The sequence below is a fragment of the Barbus barbus genome (genome assembly GCF_936440315.1).
Source record: "Barbus barbus genome assembly, chromosome: 29".
NCBI classification, from domain to species: domain Eukaryota; kingdom Metazoa; phylum Chordata; class Actinopteri; order Cypriniformes; family Cyprinidae; genus Barbus; species Barbus barbus.
The window spans coordinates 8,013,818-8,033,282 of record NC_136757.1 but is presented as its reverse complement, the minus strand read 5'-3'; the positions used below and the strand labels follow the sequence as shown (position 1 = coordinate 8,033,282).

General features: G+C 38.4%; 1 protein-coding gene across 3 annotated transcripts in view; it reads left to right on the top strand.

Annotated features, from left to right (window-relative positions):
* The window catches only part of LOC306849465 (2-oxoglutarate dehydrogenase complex component E1), a 44,307-nt gene that overhangs the window by 13,506 nt on the left and 11,336 nt on the right, over positions 1-19,465 (top strand). For all 3 annotated transcript variants that reach the window (XM_079384504.1, XM_079384505.1, XM_079384506.1), the window contains exons 5-9: positions 7,667-7,782; positions 8,812-8,966; positions 18,535-18,681; positions 18,786-18,876; positions 18,985-19,164. In XM_079384504.1, the coding sequence (XP_079240630.1) occupies positions 7,667-7,782; positions 8,812-8,966; positions 18,535-18,681; positions 18,786-18,876; positions 18,985-19,164 (689 nt within the window). The remainder of the gene's footprint in view (positions 1-7,666; positions 7,783-8,811; positions 8,967-18,534; positions 18,682-18,785; positions 18,877-18,984; positions 19,165-19,465) is intronic.

Below are 19,465 nucleotides of genomic sequence, written 5' to 3'. Positions count from 1 at the left end.
TAATCTCATTCCCATTTACAGATGATTTTAAATGGAATTTTATGCTGTGCATTCAGTTTTAATACATTTAGATTCCCTTGTAAAGAGAAAAAAAAAGATCTTTCACAAATTCTGGTATACAAAATAGCTTATTGTCTTAAATGTAACAGCATTAAGTGAATGTAATTAATCATACATTATAGTATGTTGCCTTTGACACCTCTGATATTTATATATTTTAGCATGTATTCATTTATACTAAGTGACTTGAGTAAAGGATAACACTACATGAAATGGGTTATGTTAATTACATTTAACATCTAAAAAATGCTATGGTTCAAATTTATGAATAAAAATAAACAAAACCGTAAGCATTTTAGTTTGAAAGTTTACAAATAGTATCATGTATAGGAAATGCACTACTGTTCAAAAGTTTGGGTTTGGTAAGATTTAAAGGTTAAATGGTTTTTTCTGCTGCGCACCAGAAGAAGTTTTAAAGAAGTTTCTTCTGCATTTATTTGATGATAAATACAGTAATATTGTGGAATTGTGACAATTTAAAATAACTTTTATACATATTTATGTGTAAATATATATTTAAAAATGTAATTTACTCCTGTGATGCTGAAAATTCAGCTTTGTAATACTTCAGTCTTTAGTGTCAAATGATCCTTCAGAAATCATTCAGTAAATATGCTGTTTTTTTGATGAATAGAAAGCTCAAAAGAACAGCATTTATTTGAAATGGAAATAATTTCTAACATATGTATTTACTGTCACTTTTGATCAATTTAATGCATCCTCTCTGAATAAAATTACTACTTTGTATTACTTTGAACGAGTGTAGAATTTCAATAGATAAATGATTGAGCCACACTTTTTTGCTTTTTTTTTTTGCTTTTTTTTTTTTTATAAATAGTGTTTAGCTATTAGATGATAGTATATGCATTGATAACACATTGTAATGATAAAATAATGCAATTTTCTGTACCAAAATGTTAGTCACTTCCATTGTAAGGCTGCTTAAAGTTCTATTTGTGTCATTAATTGCAGTGCTCAGGAGAACTTCACCATTACAAATAAATGTACATCTGTATTTTTCACCTTGCTTTACAGAGTCTGAATTTCACTTTGCTGAAAGTTCTCAAACCTGTAATTGGGAAAAGGGTAATTCATATGCTCTAAACAGCTGTCCAAATACCAAATAGTAAGAGTGATGTATACTTAATGCCTGTTTTGCATAGCATTGTGTTAGCAACAGCGTTTAAAATAGACAAAGACAGAGAGTTCCTGATTTTCATTGCCTGTGACATGAGTATGTGTGTTTGTTATGCTGGTGCTATGGGGAACGGCTCAGTCTACATGAATGCTGTCATACTTCTGTAATGTCTAGAACCACGTTATAAGGACTATACAGACTTTACACAGATAACAAGAGTTTTATATTGTGGGACAGTAGTACAAAACAAAAAGCAGCTGTACAAATTTAAAACCCACCCCAACTCATCCCACCCCTTGGTAGACTTAATAAATAAATACATTAAATAATAATAAACAATGAATATTAATAGATAAACAAATAGCAATAAAATAATTTTTACAAAGTATTTAGAAAAGACACAACATTAAAAGCTGAATGCCATGAATGAACAGTTTTCACGTTAGATCCATGTATGCGAGAAGTAGAGAGTTCCATCGAGATAATGTCCAACTAATACACAGTCCAGGTTCGTCTGTCCATTGTGTGAGGAGGACTCCAACGGTTGACTAGCTATTTTTTTGCTTCTGTGAGAGTAGTAACAGTAAAGATCTTTGTTGGACGGACAAGGTGAAGTCCCAAAAGTCATTCATGAAAAAATGGCACGGAGTCAAACATATCTCAGTACCCAACAAATATGATAGGTCCTGTGAGAGCAGGAAAGAGTCCAAAAAGGTGAGAGAGAGGGGCACTCCCAAAATAAATGCAAAAACGTGCCTAAAACTCCTTGGGAACCGAGATTACACTTAGGAGAAGACGACAGATTCATATAAAAACGTTTCATTGGAGTTAAGTAAACCCTATGCGTCAATTTCCAATGAATCATTTGGTGATTAGGGTTTTTAGAAGACAATTTAAACATACCCCATACCTGATCGGAAAATAAAACATGCACATCCTCATTAAGATCCTTAGCCCAAACAGTAGTAATAGATAAAGGTTTGTATGATTGCTCAAGAAGAAAGAGATAGATGACTGAAGCAGAGGAGGGAGACTCCTCAGAAGGAAGGATTATTTTGGCAGTTGAGAGTTCCAAGGCACCCCATACGCCCGTAGAGCCGATCTAATGTACAAATACATAAAAAAGGAGGTGTCTGGCAGATTATATTAAGTTTTAAGATTCTGGAAGGATTTTAAACCACTGTCATCATAGATATCTCCCAGAGTGTTTACTTCACTATGAGTCCATTGCAGACAATGCAATGGAGTACTGTCTGACAAAAGGTTATTATTGTGGAAAATAGGCGAATGCTTATGCCATTTTGTAACTAGTTGTGAACATCTTTCAACATCCCTCCATGTGGAGAGGAGATGGGTTACAATGGGACCAAACCGAGATTTACACTGCCTAAGCGGAACTCCCGAAAAAACAAGATGCTTCAATTTATACGGATAAACAATAGATTCCTCGATTGCTCTCCAAGACACAGAAGCGTCAGGATCAAACCAAACTGCTAAAGGGCGGAGGGAAAAGGCTTGAGCATACGGTCTAAAATTAGGGAAAGAAAGACCTTCATGTAATCTACATCGTTGTAAGGTAGTCTGTTTAATTTCGAGGACGTTTCCCATCCCATATATACTGTTAAACACATGCATCTAGTTGATTCCAGTAGCCAACCGGTGGAGCGAGAGGAATCATGGAAGAAAAGAAATAGATATGTGGGAGAACATTAATTTTAATCACTGATATACGGGCCTGAAACGTAGTAGGAAGACGAGACCAATTTTCCAAATCTGAGGATACTTTGGCTAGAAAACCATTATAGTTTTTTGAGACGATTTCCTGCAGGGAAGGAGAAACATCTATCCCCAAGTACTTCAAATTTTGAACCAATGGAATTGGGACATGGAATCAATTTTAGAATTGAGGGGAAGTAAACATGACCCAGAGAGAGATCCAAAATGGTCAAATTCAACACACGAGGAATAGAATGTGACGGCTTCTCCACAAACAAAAATGTTTTTGTGTGTTATTCTACCATCTGTATCACAACCTTTCTCTAAATTAGTAATATTTAAAGTCCTCCGCACCAATATTAGGACACCCTTGGTTTTAGTATCCGAAGATGAGTGAGATAACACTTCATAAAACTTATTACACCTGTGTTTATCCTCCTCTTTCAAATGGGATTCTTGAACTAACACTATATAAATATTTCTTCTTCGCAAAAAATCCAGAAAACCTGTACGTTTGTGAGGGCCATTTAGCCCATTAATATTACAACTCAGAATATTAAGGTCAACAAAACCCTGCACATTACTGAAGCACCAACATTTGGCCCCATATGTCACATATGTACTAGGTAGTATTTCTATTTAAAAAAAATAAATAAAGAAAGAAAGAAAAGAGAGATAAAGAATACAAATAAAATATCATAATCAGTAAGCGATACTGTATGCATTATGAACTATGAATTAAGAAGTGAACAGTGAAAGAGACCGTCACCTAACCATTTAGAGCATCTCTTCTCCGATTAGACGGCAAATGTCCAGCTGAAGTTCACTGAGAGTTGGTGGATGAAAGGGATCTGAGAAAAACTCTTGCTGCTTCTGGGGAATATACAGTAATATGCCACCCTACTAGACAAATGGGTTGAGGGTTTAAAAGCAGATATTAGACCGTTTGTTTGTTCTCGTGGGAATACTTCCAGGTGGAGGAACATTTGGTTATGCATTACCGTCATTTGTTTGTCAAACTCAACAGTATGTAAACAGTGCTTTACAGATTACGTGTCCCTTTAATACACTTGTATCTGTGCATGTACCCAACTTTTGTTTTTTTTACTGATCAAGGTGGGATATGACTTCTGCAAATATGATTGATAAATTATTATATCATTCTGATAAGGCACTATTCTCTGTACAGCTGCTTTAGAACAATAGTCAAATTAACTGAATTTTTTTATGTGTAGATTTAAAAAAAAATTATTCATTATTTTATACATTGCAAATATTTTCCCTATTGAAATAATTCTTCAGTACATTGTGACAATATTAAAGCCAGAATAATGCATTGTAAATGGATCTTTGGATTTTTAATATTTTTAGTTAACAATAACACAAATCTACTAGTATGTTTCAATAATTAGTCTGGTTTTAGCTGGTTCTTAAATGACTAGATGACCCATCCGTATCAGTTATAAGTATATTATTGTAAACGCATTTCCTGTTCATTGTTATAAACATAAATCAAGTAATCTCCAGCCGTTTAAGTTCAAAACAACCCAGAATATTTCTAATGAGCTTTAAAATATCATAGTCATAAAAGATGCTGTTCAAAGAAAGTAGGATACACACACACAAAAAAGATTATTGTGATGAGATGTGGACATTGTGTTTGTACTGAAGAATGCTTCTTCTCAAGGTCTGGCTTTTTTGGGGAGGTTATTTTGATGTGGAGTGTATTTTGGTTGCTTTGCTGTCCTCTAGCTTCAGATGAGGTGAAGGGAAGCTTTATGTGGTGGTTAATAAAGTCTTATGTACAGTATTTAGTTTGGATGCTTTTGTAATATTCCTAAAACACACACACACCCTCTATATCCACTTCTTTATTCCCACATGTGCGCACACGCATATACACACTAAAAACAAGCTCATACTCTCTCCATATGCTCAGCCCCCCCCCACCCCCCGCTCGCTCATTAGCGCTCTCATTTACACACTCTGATCTACTATAGGTTACTCTCTCTCTTTAACATACCTGCTCATATGCCTTGAGGTGCATGGCTGCCTCTTTTTGCACTCCTTGCTGAGCAACCAAAATGATCAACACCAACAGGTCCGTTTCTGTGTGTGCTGACCTGTCAGTATCTCTGTATAGCCTCATGCATGGCCTGTTGTTGAAGGTACTGAATGAACAGCGGTAAATACTCTATTTTCATCCATTTATGAAATTAACTCGCATTGCCCAAATATACTAAGCATTTCAGAGAAACTGTAGGCGTTTTAATGCTCAAAGACTACAGTTCTGCCAGGCTTTTAACCCGCATGTTGTGGAATTTGAATTAGTAGTGCTGCTGTGGATCATAAAGAAACCGTCTGAACCTTGTGTTCAATGCTGTGGAAGTGTGAATGTGTTCAATTCAAAGGTGAATCTCACAAAGAAATGCCCAGCTCATGTTTCAGCCCCAATACAGTAAATAAATGTAATCCTTTATGGACATTTAATAAAAAAACAAAAATCATAAGCTAAAGATTTTCATTTACATTTTTTATTATTTGAAAGGTGACTTGGACATGTTGGCAGGTTTTGTGAGATCAATCTTCAAAGGTTTATTGAAATGTATTTATTTGTTATAGAAATAATATATTATACTAAAATATTTAGTAAGCAACTTTTAAAAATCATCTCTGTGTAAGGATATTGGGGCCCTATGAAATCAATTTTACTTTTTCCTAAATTCAGTAAAAAAAAAAATCCCCAAATTCAGTTTATCTCCATTTTTATTGTGTTTTTATTTATTTATTCATTTTGGTTCAGTTTTTAACGTTCCGTTTTAATGGTTAAATAAAATTTTACTATTCAAAAACCATGAAATCATGAAACTTAGATACTAGTTCATATCGCTACATGGTTAATTGTACAGTCCTACTTTTGTTTTATTTATCCAAAATTTGCCAAATTCAGTGAGATTCAGCAAAATGCTGTCAGTTGCATTTTGATGACTGGATTCTGCAATTTTTGTTTGCATTTTCCACATTTTTTTAAATCACAGAGCCCTAAGATACATAATCATTAAATTCTTAAAGGGATGGTTCACCCAAAAATGAAAATTCTGTCATTAATTGCTCACCCTCATGTCGTTTCAAACCCGTGAAACCTTCGTTCATCTTCGGAACACAAATTAAGACATTTTTGATGAAATCTGAGCGCTCTCAGACCCTCCATAAACAGCAAGGGATCTTACACGATCAAGGTCCAGAAACGTAGCAAGGAGATCGGTAAAATAATTAATGTGACAGCAGGGGTTTAACCGTAATTTTACAAAGCTACGAGAATATTTTTTTGTGCGCAAAAGAAAAAAAACCGACTTTATTCAAATTCGTCTCCTCTGCATCACCCTAGCGCCATTTTGGAGAATATCTGCTGGACGGAAACTGCGTATGCTCTTCTGTGTTAGCCGCATACCGGATGCGCTGTTGTCGTTCAAATCAAAGAGTAAATATACGTAGAAGAGACATCAGCGCGGTGCGGCTGACACAGACGAGAGTACGCCGTTTCCTTCCAGCGGATATAATCCAAAATGGCGCTACACTGATATAGATGAGACGAACTGTTGAATAATGTCGTTATTTCTGTTTTCTTTGCATACAAAAAGTATTCTCGTAGCTTCGTAAAATTACGGTTGAACCCCTGATGTCACGTGGATTATTTGACCAATCTCCTTGCTACGTTTCTGAGCCTTGATCATCGTAGGACCCTTGCTGTCTATGGAGGTTCAGAGAGATCTCAGATTTCATAAAGAATGTCTTAATTTGTGTTCCGAAGATGAACGAAGGTTTCACAGGTTTGAAACGACATGAGGGTGAGTAATTAATGACAGAATTTTCCATTTTGGGTGAACTATCCCTTTTAATACAGATGTTGATGTTTATTTATACTAGTTATATTAGAACTGCACTTTGTCAAAATGTATGCACTTTAGTGTATACAGTATAACTGTATATGAAATAGTACATCTTTCAGTTTTTGACTTGAGCTGCTGAATTAATAATTATAATAAACAGATATAATAGTCTCATTATACTATTGAATGAGCTCTTCACTGTTCAAAACATTAATTGCAGCTCACAATCCAAAGCTGCTTGTTGACTTGTTAAATTCAGGATGCATTTAAAGCAGCAATTATACTAGCGTTACTAACACCGATATTATATGATCATGCTGTTAACCCACTTTTGTCTTTTTTTTTTTTTAACCCCCAAATGCTGCACCCCACCACTCTCTCATTAATTTTCAAACCACCTTTCTTTTGTCTTCATTTTCTCTCTCAATCTTTCTCCTTTTCCATCCATTTACGAACCATTTCATACTTCATGTTCTTTTTAAATATTGTCTGCTTTGCTGTTACCATTATTTAACATTTATCATGCTATTTGCTGGTGCTTTTTGTTATGTCCACCATGTTTCTGATTGTGCATGGCATCCTCACGTTTACTCCATTCATCGCCCACTAACACACACATGCTTGTTTTTTTTCTCTCTCCCTGTTTTGTCTTTTTTTCTTGTTTCGCTGTTTTTATCATTTATATCCCCCCTTCCCTCTCTGGATTGTGTTTTCACTTTATTTTATTTTCTCCTCCATCCCCTGGCATCCATACTGGCCTTCTTTTGTGTTTCTTCTCTTTTCTGTTGACCCTGTCCCCCTCCCTCTCCACCTGCCCTTCTTCTCTGGGTTGGGTTGGATGTGTTGTGTGTTTGGCTGTCAGGTTTCTATGGGCTGGAAGAGTCTGATCTGGATAAAGTGTTCCGCTTGCCCACCACCACCTTTATCGGGGGCAATGAGAGCGCTCTGCCCCTCAGGGAGATCATCCGCCGCTTGGAGGTGAGTGAGGACATAAGGATTATTTCAACCTCAGGTCTGTGTGAATGTTTTATCACACAGGAAGACTACCATAATGCAGTGGCTTTCAACCAGGGACCTGGAGCCCACTAGGGGGCCCCAGCAAACTAGATTTTAAATGAGAAAACCATTAAAGATACTAACACTTTTTTATTTTTTTTTTTTTATTTTTTTAAACCCGTCCTATAGTTTAGCAACAGTAGACTGCATTTTATGAAAATTACTGATTTAACTGATTTGAATGTTAATATAGGGTTTTTAGGGAAAGCGTTGTGAAGGAAAGGAATGTGCGGTAAATGGAATGTGGCACGATAATAGTTTTACAATTAATAGAGATCTTCTGGATTGCGAATAGTGAAAATGCATCATAACTCGGGGTGTAACGGTACATGTGTTTGAACCATGTGCTTGTAAAAATTTCCGCACATCACATTGTACACATTTTACCATGAAAATAGACTAAGATGCTGATATGGCATTAAATAAATATATGCTATACTGTACTATACAACCGTGGAAAGATGACATTAAAACAGCTTGTAAACAAAATGTTGAACACACAGCTTCACCTTAATTATTAAATGCAGTTGCCCCAAAACTTTTTTATTGCTACACAAAATAGACACTCTTGTACACCTCTGTGATGCTTAAACAATGACTGAGTTATTGTTTGAATGCCATTGCATTACATAAAACATCAACCTAGCTTTTTTCTCAGAACCAACTTAATGTTTCTGAACTTTTTTTCACAATTGAATTTGAGTCAGTTCTTCTCAAGTTCACACATGTCCTTTCAGAGCAACCGCTGGTGTACTACTTCACATTAATTATGAACACGGTTCACTAATTTTTGACAACGTTTCACATTACTGTTTTATTATTTGAAGAGTTTAAAGAAGACTTTTGGTTAACAGGGTTCTGTTTTGGGTGTGATTTTTGTTATTTAATGCAGTATGTATGCAGTATTTGTTGTTTCTTTCAGTTTGGTTGCTGAAATGTTGTATTTCTCAGATGGCGTATTGCCAGCATATAGGGGTTGAGTTCATGTTCATCAATGACCTGGACCAGTGTCAGTGGATCAGACAGAAAATTGAGAGGCCTGGAGTCATGCAGTTCAGCCTGGAGGAGAAGAGAACACTGCTGGCTCGCATGGTCCGCTCCACCAGGTACACACACACACACAAAGGCCAAATGCAAGAGTACACACAGGAATACATGCATTAAACCTTTTCTTACAAATTCTGAACGTTTGTGTCCGTTTGAACAGGCACATTACCAGCCGTTTGTCCAAATTTGACTTGGTGTGACTGTTGTAATTAGAGCTGTGACGTGTATAGGGTTTTTTTCTTACCGCGGTGAAGAAGCAACAAATATCGCTGTTTGGCGTTTAATCGCACTAGGGCTGTGTATTGGCAAGAATCTGGCGATACGATACATATCACGATACAGGGGTTGCGATACGATATATTGCGATATTGTAAGCAAGGCAATATATTGGGATATTTCTTATTTTAGAAATAGGATATATATTTTTTTAGGAAAGCTGTCATTAAGAACACACCACCATATGCAAACCTTAGCAAAAAAATAAAAAATAAATAAAAATAGTTTAACCAGAACACACTGGGATCTGCATGTGCAATAATCAGTCCCTATAACATTCAACATTATTGAACCACATTTTGTGCAGTACGAGTAAAGGAGGAAATATTCAAGTGCTTGCATGATAAAGTTTCACAGTTTAAGTTTACAGTTGTGACATACAATGTCATAAGATTTGATCTGAACAAAAATTACATCTGCTTAATATCAATGAAAAATAAAGTGCTTGCAGGATTCCTAAAGAAAAAAAAACAATTATAAAACAATCAAATAACTACAGATGTTAAACATTCTCCGAACTTTTTAACTTGGATTTCACAGGTTTTTCAGTTTGTATATATGTTCCGCGTGGAATCGCCGATACCGCGACGCGAGCACCGCCCCAACTGCACAAAACGCCTCCGAATTACGAGAGAAAGCTGCAGCTGCGCGGCGACTCTATACCGCCCGCCGCGCCCCGCGCAAAGGCTCTTCAACACGGGACACGGCAAGCGGCAGAACCGAGGTTGCACTCGCGCCGCAGTCCCGGGGCGGACATTACCACAGAAGCCCAAATGGTGCCACACTTCAGCTTTGTACATCGAAACGAGAACAATTCTTTCATCCTCCATTACTGGCAGCGAACTATATTAACGCTAACATTAGTGGAGTGTCCTGATGCTAGTATTTCCTGTCACTGTTTAAGTTCAGAATATGAACTCAAAACGAAACAACTGCCATGAATCTTGTATGATTTTTTTTTTTTTTTTTTCGATATTCCGTTTTGGAGAATCGATACAGTATCGCCAAACAAAATATTGCGATACTCATGTGTATCGATATTTTCTTACACCCCTAAATCACACAAGGTTATATTCCGCATCTGCACCCACCCACTCCCACTATAAATTCACTCTTTGTTCACCCGCTGTCCGCTTACAATAATTTTCTTCCTGACCCAACCGTTCCCGCTAAATATATATCTCGTTTCCAGAATCTCATATTTAAATTTCCACTACTCAGAGAGAGAGATAACAAATAAAAAATGTAGTCTGCACAAAATGTATTTTCTTGTAGGCTATTTATTTGTTTAGTCTTGTCCAGAATCAAATTAGTTTTACATTTTGCTGTCAACACACAAAAAAAAGTGTCACAGAGAAAAAAATTAATTATAATGTAGGCCTATAGGTTGTACAAAAATTGTAGCCTATTTGTTATTTTTATTCGTCTTGTTAAAATACAAAATTCGTTTAACATTTTGCTGTCAACACATTAGGAAAAGTGTTGCAGAGGAAAAAAAACCCGACATCTGTAATTTAAATTTATAAGCAAAATACGAACAAAACCGTTGGCTTGTAGACATTGTGAAATGAATCACTTTTTAATCAAACAATTTAACATCCCTGAGAAGAATCAGAGTCAGACTTGCCTGACGTGGGTTTCTTAGCAGTAAATTCACAATTTTCCAGTCCAAGTTGAACTTGGACTGGAGTTCCAAGCATCCACACTTTGCTTTGCCATCCTTATTCTGCTCTGTCACTCATCGACAACCTGCCTGTTCTCTCTGAGGGCCGTTATGCACATGCTGCACGCACAGACCCTGCAATAAAATACATCACACAGGGCTCTAGACTGTGACCAAAATAGTTGCATTTGCGACCATTTTTTGAGAATGTGCGAGTAAAAAGTTGATGTGGTCGCTCTTGCATGCTCCAAATCGTCTGCTTCATACAGCGCACGTTGCAGAGCTGCGGCACATTGTAGCAGGAGTCAGATTTCACTGATCACGTGAAGAGAGGCTTACTTTTTTTTTTTTTTTTAAAAGCTTGTTATCTTTGCCGTTTACCTCACGTTACGGTATGGAGGTTTTCCTTATTTATTTATTTTTTTTTATTATTATTTATTTGATTCCTCAGTGTTTGCTAAGAATTCTGTAATTTATTAGTCGGTAGTAGAGATGGGAAGATTCCCCGATTCGCTCGGTGCATCTGCCAAAAAAAGTTAACGATGCGATGCATCGGTTTAAAAAGTGTGCATTGGCTACAAATTGGCATTTGTATCGGGATTCATCGTTTCTAACATATTTGCATCGGTAAAAACCGATTTATTTATATATAATTACTAGTGAATGCGCTACACTTTTATTGTTTAGAAAGTGACCAATAATCTGTGACCTATATTTTATGTAGATTGATTTCTCCTTTCTCAAGTGCATTCTCTCATCACCGCTGCGCATGAATATGACGAATCACAACAGCATGGAGACCCGAGGAAAAGCGGGGATTAAAGTCCAAAACTTAACCTGAAATAACCTAACAAATCAATCGGGGCTAAAGCGGTTATAAACGACAATGTAAATTCACACAATCTAACTAATTTGTTGATGCTTATTCTTAAGAAGCCCTTCGATCATGGATCAAATCGATCTACCAGAGCAAACAGCGAATATATCTGTGCTGTTTAATGCATTTGAGACTTTCTGTTTTCCTCAGTGCATAACTGACATGTCACAAGTATATTTTTTATCTGTAAATGTTAGAAAGTCATACAAATATATCCATTTCGCTGTCAGGAGAGGGCTAATTAGGGCTGTCAAAATGGCTGAAAAACTAAATTCGGATTTTGTACTTAAATATGATCTAAATTCGAATTATATTCAAATTTAGAAGGCATAATTTCAGTTAGAGGAAAAAAAGCTTTTGTCTTCTCTCCTTAGAGCACAAGAGGGTGCATTGAGCAAAATATTACTAATCCATGGTTCTTCAAAGCAATAAAATAACACGGCTATCTTTGAAAAATGTGCATAATGTTTAAAATAATGTTTAACCATATATATATAATTAAGTTGCTTAAACGATTAGAAACAAAACAGCATCATGTATACACAGTTTAATACAAAACATGGAAAACCAATCACAAAGAGTAACGTTACTTTTTTCATTTAAAAACATGATGCGGTGGAATGGGGAGAGACCCGTCCTGCCATTTAAGTTTTGAGACATGTATTTTTTTCAAAGTTGAACTTACAATAATTTTAAATGGCTTTCTAAATATCCGACTCTCATTTTCAAGACGCGAGTGCAACGGTGATAGATGTCCCTCTAGAAAAAGTGCAAAATATGCGTTCTGTGTGAACGGCTTGGTTTCAGTTTTGATGTTCTCCTTTTCCGCAGTATTTTGAAAACGTATCCAGTGGGTTCAACTGGATAGGCAAAAAAAAAAAGCATTAAAATGCAATGACACCTACCAACATCTTCATCGCATCTCGTGTGCCACTGATAAGGCTGCCTGACACACCTAAAATTTGAATACAACGTTTTGCATTCGAATGTGGATTTTTATTTTAAATTCGACGAATATTCAAATATTTATTTATTATTTATTTATTTATTTGTACAGCCCTAAAGCTAATAGAGTCTTAATTACTAAGCTTCATTCAGCAGCATGGGCTAACCAGCTTCCGAGCGGATAGAGATTCATCACTGTCTGGTAAGACCCGCGGAGGTGGCTTGTGTGTGTATATCAACAAAGACTGGCGTAACAATGCTGCGGTAGTATCAAAATACTGTTCATCGCTGGTGGAGTTTGTTTATGAAGTGTCGACCATTCTATCTGCCGCGGGAGTTCATGGCCATTGTTATTGTCGCGGTTTACATTCCCCCGTGTGCAAACGCTAAGGACGTGCTTCGTGAACTGTATAGCGCCATCAGTGAACAACAAACAAATAACCCCGACGGCTTTTTCATCATAGCCGGTGACTTCAACCATGTAAACTTAAAGACAGTTTTGCCAAAGTTCTACCTACATGTGAACTTTGCAACAAGGGGAAACAACACACTGGACTTGGTTTACACAACAGTAAAGAACACTTACAAGGCTGTACCCCGCCCCCAACTCGGGTACTCAGACCACATCACTGTTATGCTAATCCCAGCATATAGACCACTTCTCAAACTTGCCAAACCGGTTCAAAAGCAGATCACAGTATGGCCAGACAATGCCACCTCAGCACTGCAGGACTGCTTCCAGGACACAGACTGGAACATGTTTAAAGAGGCAGCCACCTACAACAACCACACAGACCTGCATGAGTACACTGAAACTGTGACTGCTTACATCAAAAAGTGCACTGATAATGTGACAGTCACCAAGACCATCACCACACGTGCAAACCAGAAGCCATGGATGACAGCAGAGGTTGGTGGGCTGCTAAAGACCAGAGATGAAGCATTCAGATCAGGAGCTAAAGCAGCCCTCAAAACAGCAAGAGCCAATCTGTCCTGTGGCATCAAAAATGCAAAATAGTCATATGCTCAAAAAATCAACAATCACTTCACAGACAGCAGAGACACACGAAGCCTGTGGCAAGCCATTCAGACCATCACTAACTACAAGCCCCCGCCACAGGCTTGTGATGATGACACATCCCTCCCCGATGCACTCAACCACTTTTATTCACGGTTTGAAATGCAGAATGACACACCTGCACAAAAACTGCCCTCCCCAGCACACTCGACCCGCTCCAGTTTGCATACCGTCCAAACCGCTCTACAGACGATGCAGTTTCCTCCACCCTCCACCTGGCTCTTACCCACCTAGAAAATAAAGACTCCTATGTTAGAATGCTGTTCATTGACTTCAGCTCGGCATTCAACACAATAATCCCACAACAGCTCATAAATAAACTAGAGCCCTGCAAAGACGGGCCCCGACTTTTTTATGCCTCTAGGGCCGGGCTTCGGGCCAATTTTCACGTCATAGTTCAGACGCGGGCCAGGCCTCGGGCCTGTTTTGGGTTTCTCCTTATTTTTATATTGTAGACATGCATCGATTAGTGATGAAAACAATTGCCGTGCTGGTGGAAACAACACGAGACCGTGGCGCCACTGAGAGAGCAGCTCGATGGGGTTTAGTGTCCCGCAGCAGCAGGTGTGCAAGTGACTTCAGCACAGCTGAGTAGTTCTGCGTTCAAATGCACGCAATAGGCTAAAGCTTGCTGCAAAACCCCAGCAAACATAACCATGAATGTGTCTGCAGGAAATAGTAAGGAGATATTTGAATTCTTTACTAATAAACTAATGTTTTCTGAGTCCGTGTCGCAAAGTTGCTGATCCTGACTCGCCGTCTTCTCATTAGACGCACCTTTTAGAGAGAAATGCATCTTTATTGATTAGGATTAAGATTATAATAAAAGTTTTTGTTTTAAAAAATTTTTTTCGTTAAGTAATAATTTAAAGCTTTCTATAGATATATTTATCATTTCTGTGAGGCATGTATTCGCTCAGCTGAAGCGCTCCTGTTCAAGACGGCAGAAAGCGCATCATGTTTGTTTTCTTTGTTTTATAAAAGAACTACCTTTTGTTGGTATTGTGAGTGCACACAAATACAAGTAGACCCTTTACAGTTCCGAATTATGTATTACTCTTACCTTTTATCAAAAAAAACAAAAAAAAATTACGGCATAGGCTATTTTAATTTGTTTCCATTGAAAACAATGCAAGTGTTTGCGCTGGTGCCTCCATGTCCTGCAGAGCGCGCTTTAGCTTTCACTCTCCGCACAAACTTAGATATAGGCTAGCGCACATTATTATTAGGTTTAACGTTTAAACATTGCTATATACTTGAACTGTTTTAGTATATCTATAGATTTTATTTTAGGCAAGTCGTGATGATATGAGAAGGCTAAATTTATCAAACATAGGCTATGATCAGCTCATGCGCTGGCTGCTTGGTCGTTACTTTAAAAAAACAAAAACTTATAGGCTATTTAATGAACAAAAATGCTCCAAACGTTTTTCTAAATTAACTTAATAAAAAAACTAAACAAAATATAATAATTTTGCCATTACACACAAAACTGAACTATTTTAATAGCCGAAACAGTAGTATAAACCGTTTTAGGAGAAGGGGGGAAAAAAAGACTGGCTCTGGTCGGACTCGGGCCAGTAATTCTGATAAGCTGTCGGACGTGGGACGGGCTAGGGCCTGAGCGTCTCGGGCTAGGGCCTAAATTTGAGGCCCATGCAGGGCTCTAAAATAAACTAAACCTGCTGGGCCTTAACAATTCCCTTTGTAATTGGATCCTGGACTTTCTAACCGGAAGACCTCAGTCAGTCCGTGTCAGCCACAACACCTCGAGCACTACCACACTAGGCACAGGGGCCCCACAAGGCTGTGTGCTCAGCCCGCTGCTCTTCACACTGCTGACCCACGACTGCATTGCCAAGTTCAGCTCCAACCACATCATCAAGTTTGCTGATGACACAACAGTGGTAGGTCTCATCAGCAACAACGATGAAACGCACTACAGAGAGGAAGTGGCACAGCTGGCTGAATGGTGTGGCACTAACAATCTGTCCCTCAATGTGGAGAAGACAAAGGAGGTTGTGATGGACTCCGTTGACCACCCCCCACTGACCATCGACAGCTCGACTGTGGAGAGAGTCAGCAGCACTAAATTCCTGGGGGTGCACATCACAGAGGATCTCACCTGGACCACCAACACCATGTCACTCTCCAAAAAGGCACAACAGCGCCTACCCTTTCTCCGCCGGCTGAAAAGAGCAAGTCTCCCTCCACCCATCCTCACCACATTCGACAGGGGCACCATTGAGAGTGTGCTGACCAGCTGCATCACTGTCTGGTACGGGAACTGCAGTGCTGCTGACCGCAAGACCCTCCAGCGGACAGTGAACACAGCTGCAAAGATCATCGGTGCCCCTCTCCCCTCCATCCTGGACATTTTCCTTACACGATGCTCCAGCAAAACCAACAGCATCGTGAAGGACTCCACCCATCCCTCCCACAGTCTTCCAGCTCCCACCATCAGGAAGACGGTACCGGAGCATCAGAGCCCGCTCCGCCAGACTGCTCAACAGCTTTTTCCCCCAGGCTGTGAGAGCCCTGAACTCAAACCACCCCGCCCCCCCTCTGAAACCCCATGCAAACCCCTACCTCCTGAAACATGGACCACCCCAAACACCCCCCCCCCCCCCCCCCCAACCTTACCACAGCAAAGGAAAAAAACTGTATGAAACTTTCTTTGTGCAATTCAAAGTGTGCTACACACAGGTGAGTGGGCCTGTACAAACCACCTGTAGTAACACACTCTCCTCTATGTGCACTAGACACTTTACACACACTGCTGCGTGTACACAATCCCACAAAAGACTCAATATATGTATGTTTACATGCTCATGCACTACAAATCATCCTGCACTGTTCCCCAACCAGCTGCTTGACTCAAAATGTTTCTCTTTGCACATGTACAGTATTTATGTGAAGCATTCATATAATTTGTATTTTTTTTTCTTTTAGTCTTTTTAGTTTGTATAGGGTAAATATTTATTTGAAGCATTCGTATAGTTTGTATTTTTTATCATTTTATTTATTTATTTTTTAGTTTGTATATATGGTATACTTATAGTTAAGGTTAGTTGTGTAGAGGTTTATAGTTTTTTTACTTCATCGTTGTATGTCTGTATTTATGTAGCACCGTGGTCCTGCGAGGCACGACGTTCCACTGTATGTCCCCACATGTAGCGGAATGACAATAAAGCTCGACTTGAACTTGAAGCTCAGATGACTTAATCAATGTGTGTTTCTTTTGGCAGTTAATATGTAGTTTTAATGTAGTGATTTTAACTTTTAGTTTAGTGATTGTTAATGCTTTAAAGAGCAATGCTAGTTTGTAATGTACTAAAGCTATTTGTTCTAACTATAAAAGGTACAGCTGTTATAAAACCAGAGAGAAAGGCTGCATGGCTATGATAGTGTGTGAGAGAGTCAGTGGTAATACCATTGCATTCCTATTGGTCAGTAGCCACAGGGACTGAGGTTGATCTTTGTTAAATTTGCTTTTATGGAACCAAATCATTTGACTATGAGTCAGAATAACTGAAATAAGCCTTGCCTATTTGGTAAACTTGTTTTATGAAACAGGCCTCGAGGCGTTAGAAGTCAGAAGACATAAGTTAATTTATGATTTGCTGTCTGTCTGAACCAAAGAAATAAAAGCGACCGTATTTTTTCCATTGCATCGCATTGTGTTGAATCGAATCGCACTGCATCGTAATAGGGTTGCATCGCATCGCTAGCTGCTTCATATCTATCTTCAAGGTATCGTATCATTGGCTATGCATCGAGATGCGTATCGCATCTGCCTCAGTTATGGAAATGCACATCCCTAGTCGGTAGCCTATATAATACAGCATGTGATGTGTCTTATGCCATGCCTCGTCTTATTTGTTTTTGTTAATAAATGTTATGTAAGCTAGTTTGTCATTGTAGCCTACTGTTTTATTGTTGCTGTTTTTTTTTTTTTTTTTTTTTTTATTAAGAATAACAATGAATCCATCTTTTGTTTTAGTCTTAAAAAGTGAAAGGTGTAAGCTACAGTAAGCAAAACAGACAATTATCTTTTCTTGTAAAACTTGACACCAAGATCGCGAATTTGAAAGTGAAATCGCACAAAAAGAGGAATTCCTGTTCACAAAATTTAAATCACAAATAATATTGATGAAAAAGGGTTGAATGTTGAACACTTTCGTTACAATATAACTATGATAAACGTTCATCAGCATGCAATGATTAATCAAATGTTGTAGCAAAAAATAATAATAAAATGCGACCAAATTATGTGCTCGTGCGACCAACTGAGAAAGTCGCAAAAGAGCGGCCAGTGGGAAGAATGAGTCTAGAGCCCTGTCACCCAGAAAGCACTGCATGGTCCGTGCATGCAGCACGTGAGCGATAAGAGTGAGTAAAGGGCAGATATGCTGTTCTGAAAGGACCTGGGGAACGGGATATTGTTAGACCGCCCACTCCCATTCAAATTACACCAGAGTTACCAACCGCTACCGTATTTTATTCGGGAATTTAATCCCGCGTCGCAAGAAACCTGGTCGGGTCCCGCGGAATGCAGACCTCTAGCTTCCTCCTGCAAATACCTTGCAAAACAAGTGCGTTGATGATGGTGATGACACCAACACCGCAGTCGGCATCTCATTACCGCGGTAATGTGGTTATCGTCACAGCTCTAGTTGTAATGCATTTCCCAACACTGGATGTGTTTAAATGGATAGTTTGTTCTTAAAACACAGGTTTTACGGATTTTCTTGCAGCTCTGTTATATATGTGTGCTGATTTCTGCAGGTTTGAAGAGTTCCTGCAGAGGAAATGGTCATCTGAGAAGCGCTTTGGGCTGGAGGGCTGTGAGAGTCTGATCCCTGCGCTCAAAACCATTATTGATAAATCCAGCGAGAAGGGAATAGACACGGTCATCATGGGAATGCCTCACAGGTAGAAGAGATACAATGGAAACCTGATATTACAGTGACGTATGTGCTGTTTGTTGGTGATGATTGTTGGTATCAGTGACAAACTCTCTCTCTCTGTCTCTGTAGAGGGCGTCTGAACGTGCTTGCCAATGTGATCCGCAAGGAGCTGGAGCAAATTTTCTGTCAGTTTGACTCTAAACTGGAAGCTACCGATGAGGTCAGTGACGTTTTGTCTATATGCACTTTTTTGGATCCTTGTGAACTTAATCATCAGAACAAACATCATAACCACTACAATTGATGAAATATGTCTGTACCTCTACAGGGTTCAGGAGATGTCAAGTACCACTTGGGCATGTACCACAGGAGGATAAATCGTGTGACTGACAGGAATATTACTATGTCATTGGTGGCCAACCCTTCCCACCTGGAAGCGGCGAACCCGGTGGTGCAGGGCAAGACTAAAGCAGAGCAGTTCTACTGCGGGGACACAGATGGCAATCGGGTGATTCATAAAGAGCATCAATCTAGGGCTGGGTTGACTTTATTATACACATTACCATTCAAAAGTTTGGGGTTTTAAAGATTTGGTTTGCTCACAAAAAAGCTGCATTTATCTGCAGAATACAGTAAATATTGTAATATTGTAACAGTTGTTGTAATATTTTAACAGTAACATTTTAAAATATTATTACAATTTAAAATAATGTTTTGTATTTTAAAATATAATTTATTTCTTTGATGGCAAATTTTCGGTGTCATTTCTCCAATCTTCAGTGTCACATGATCCTTCAGAAATCATTCTG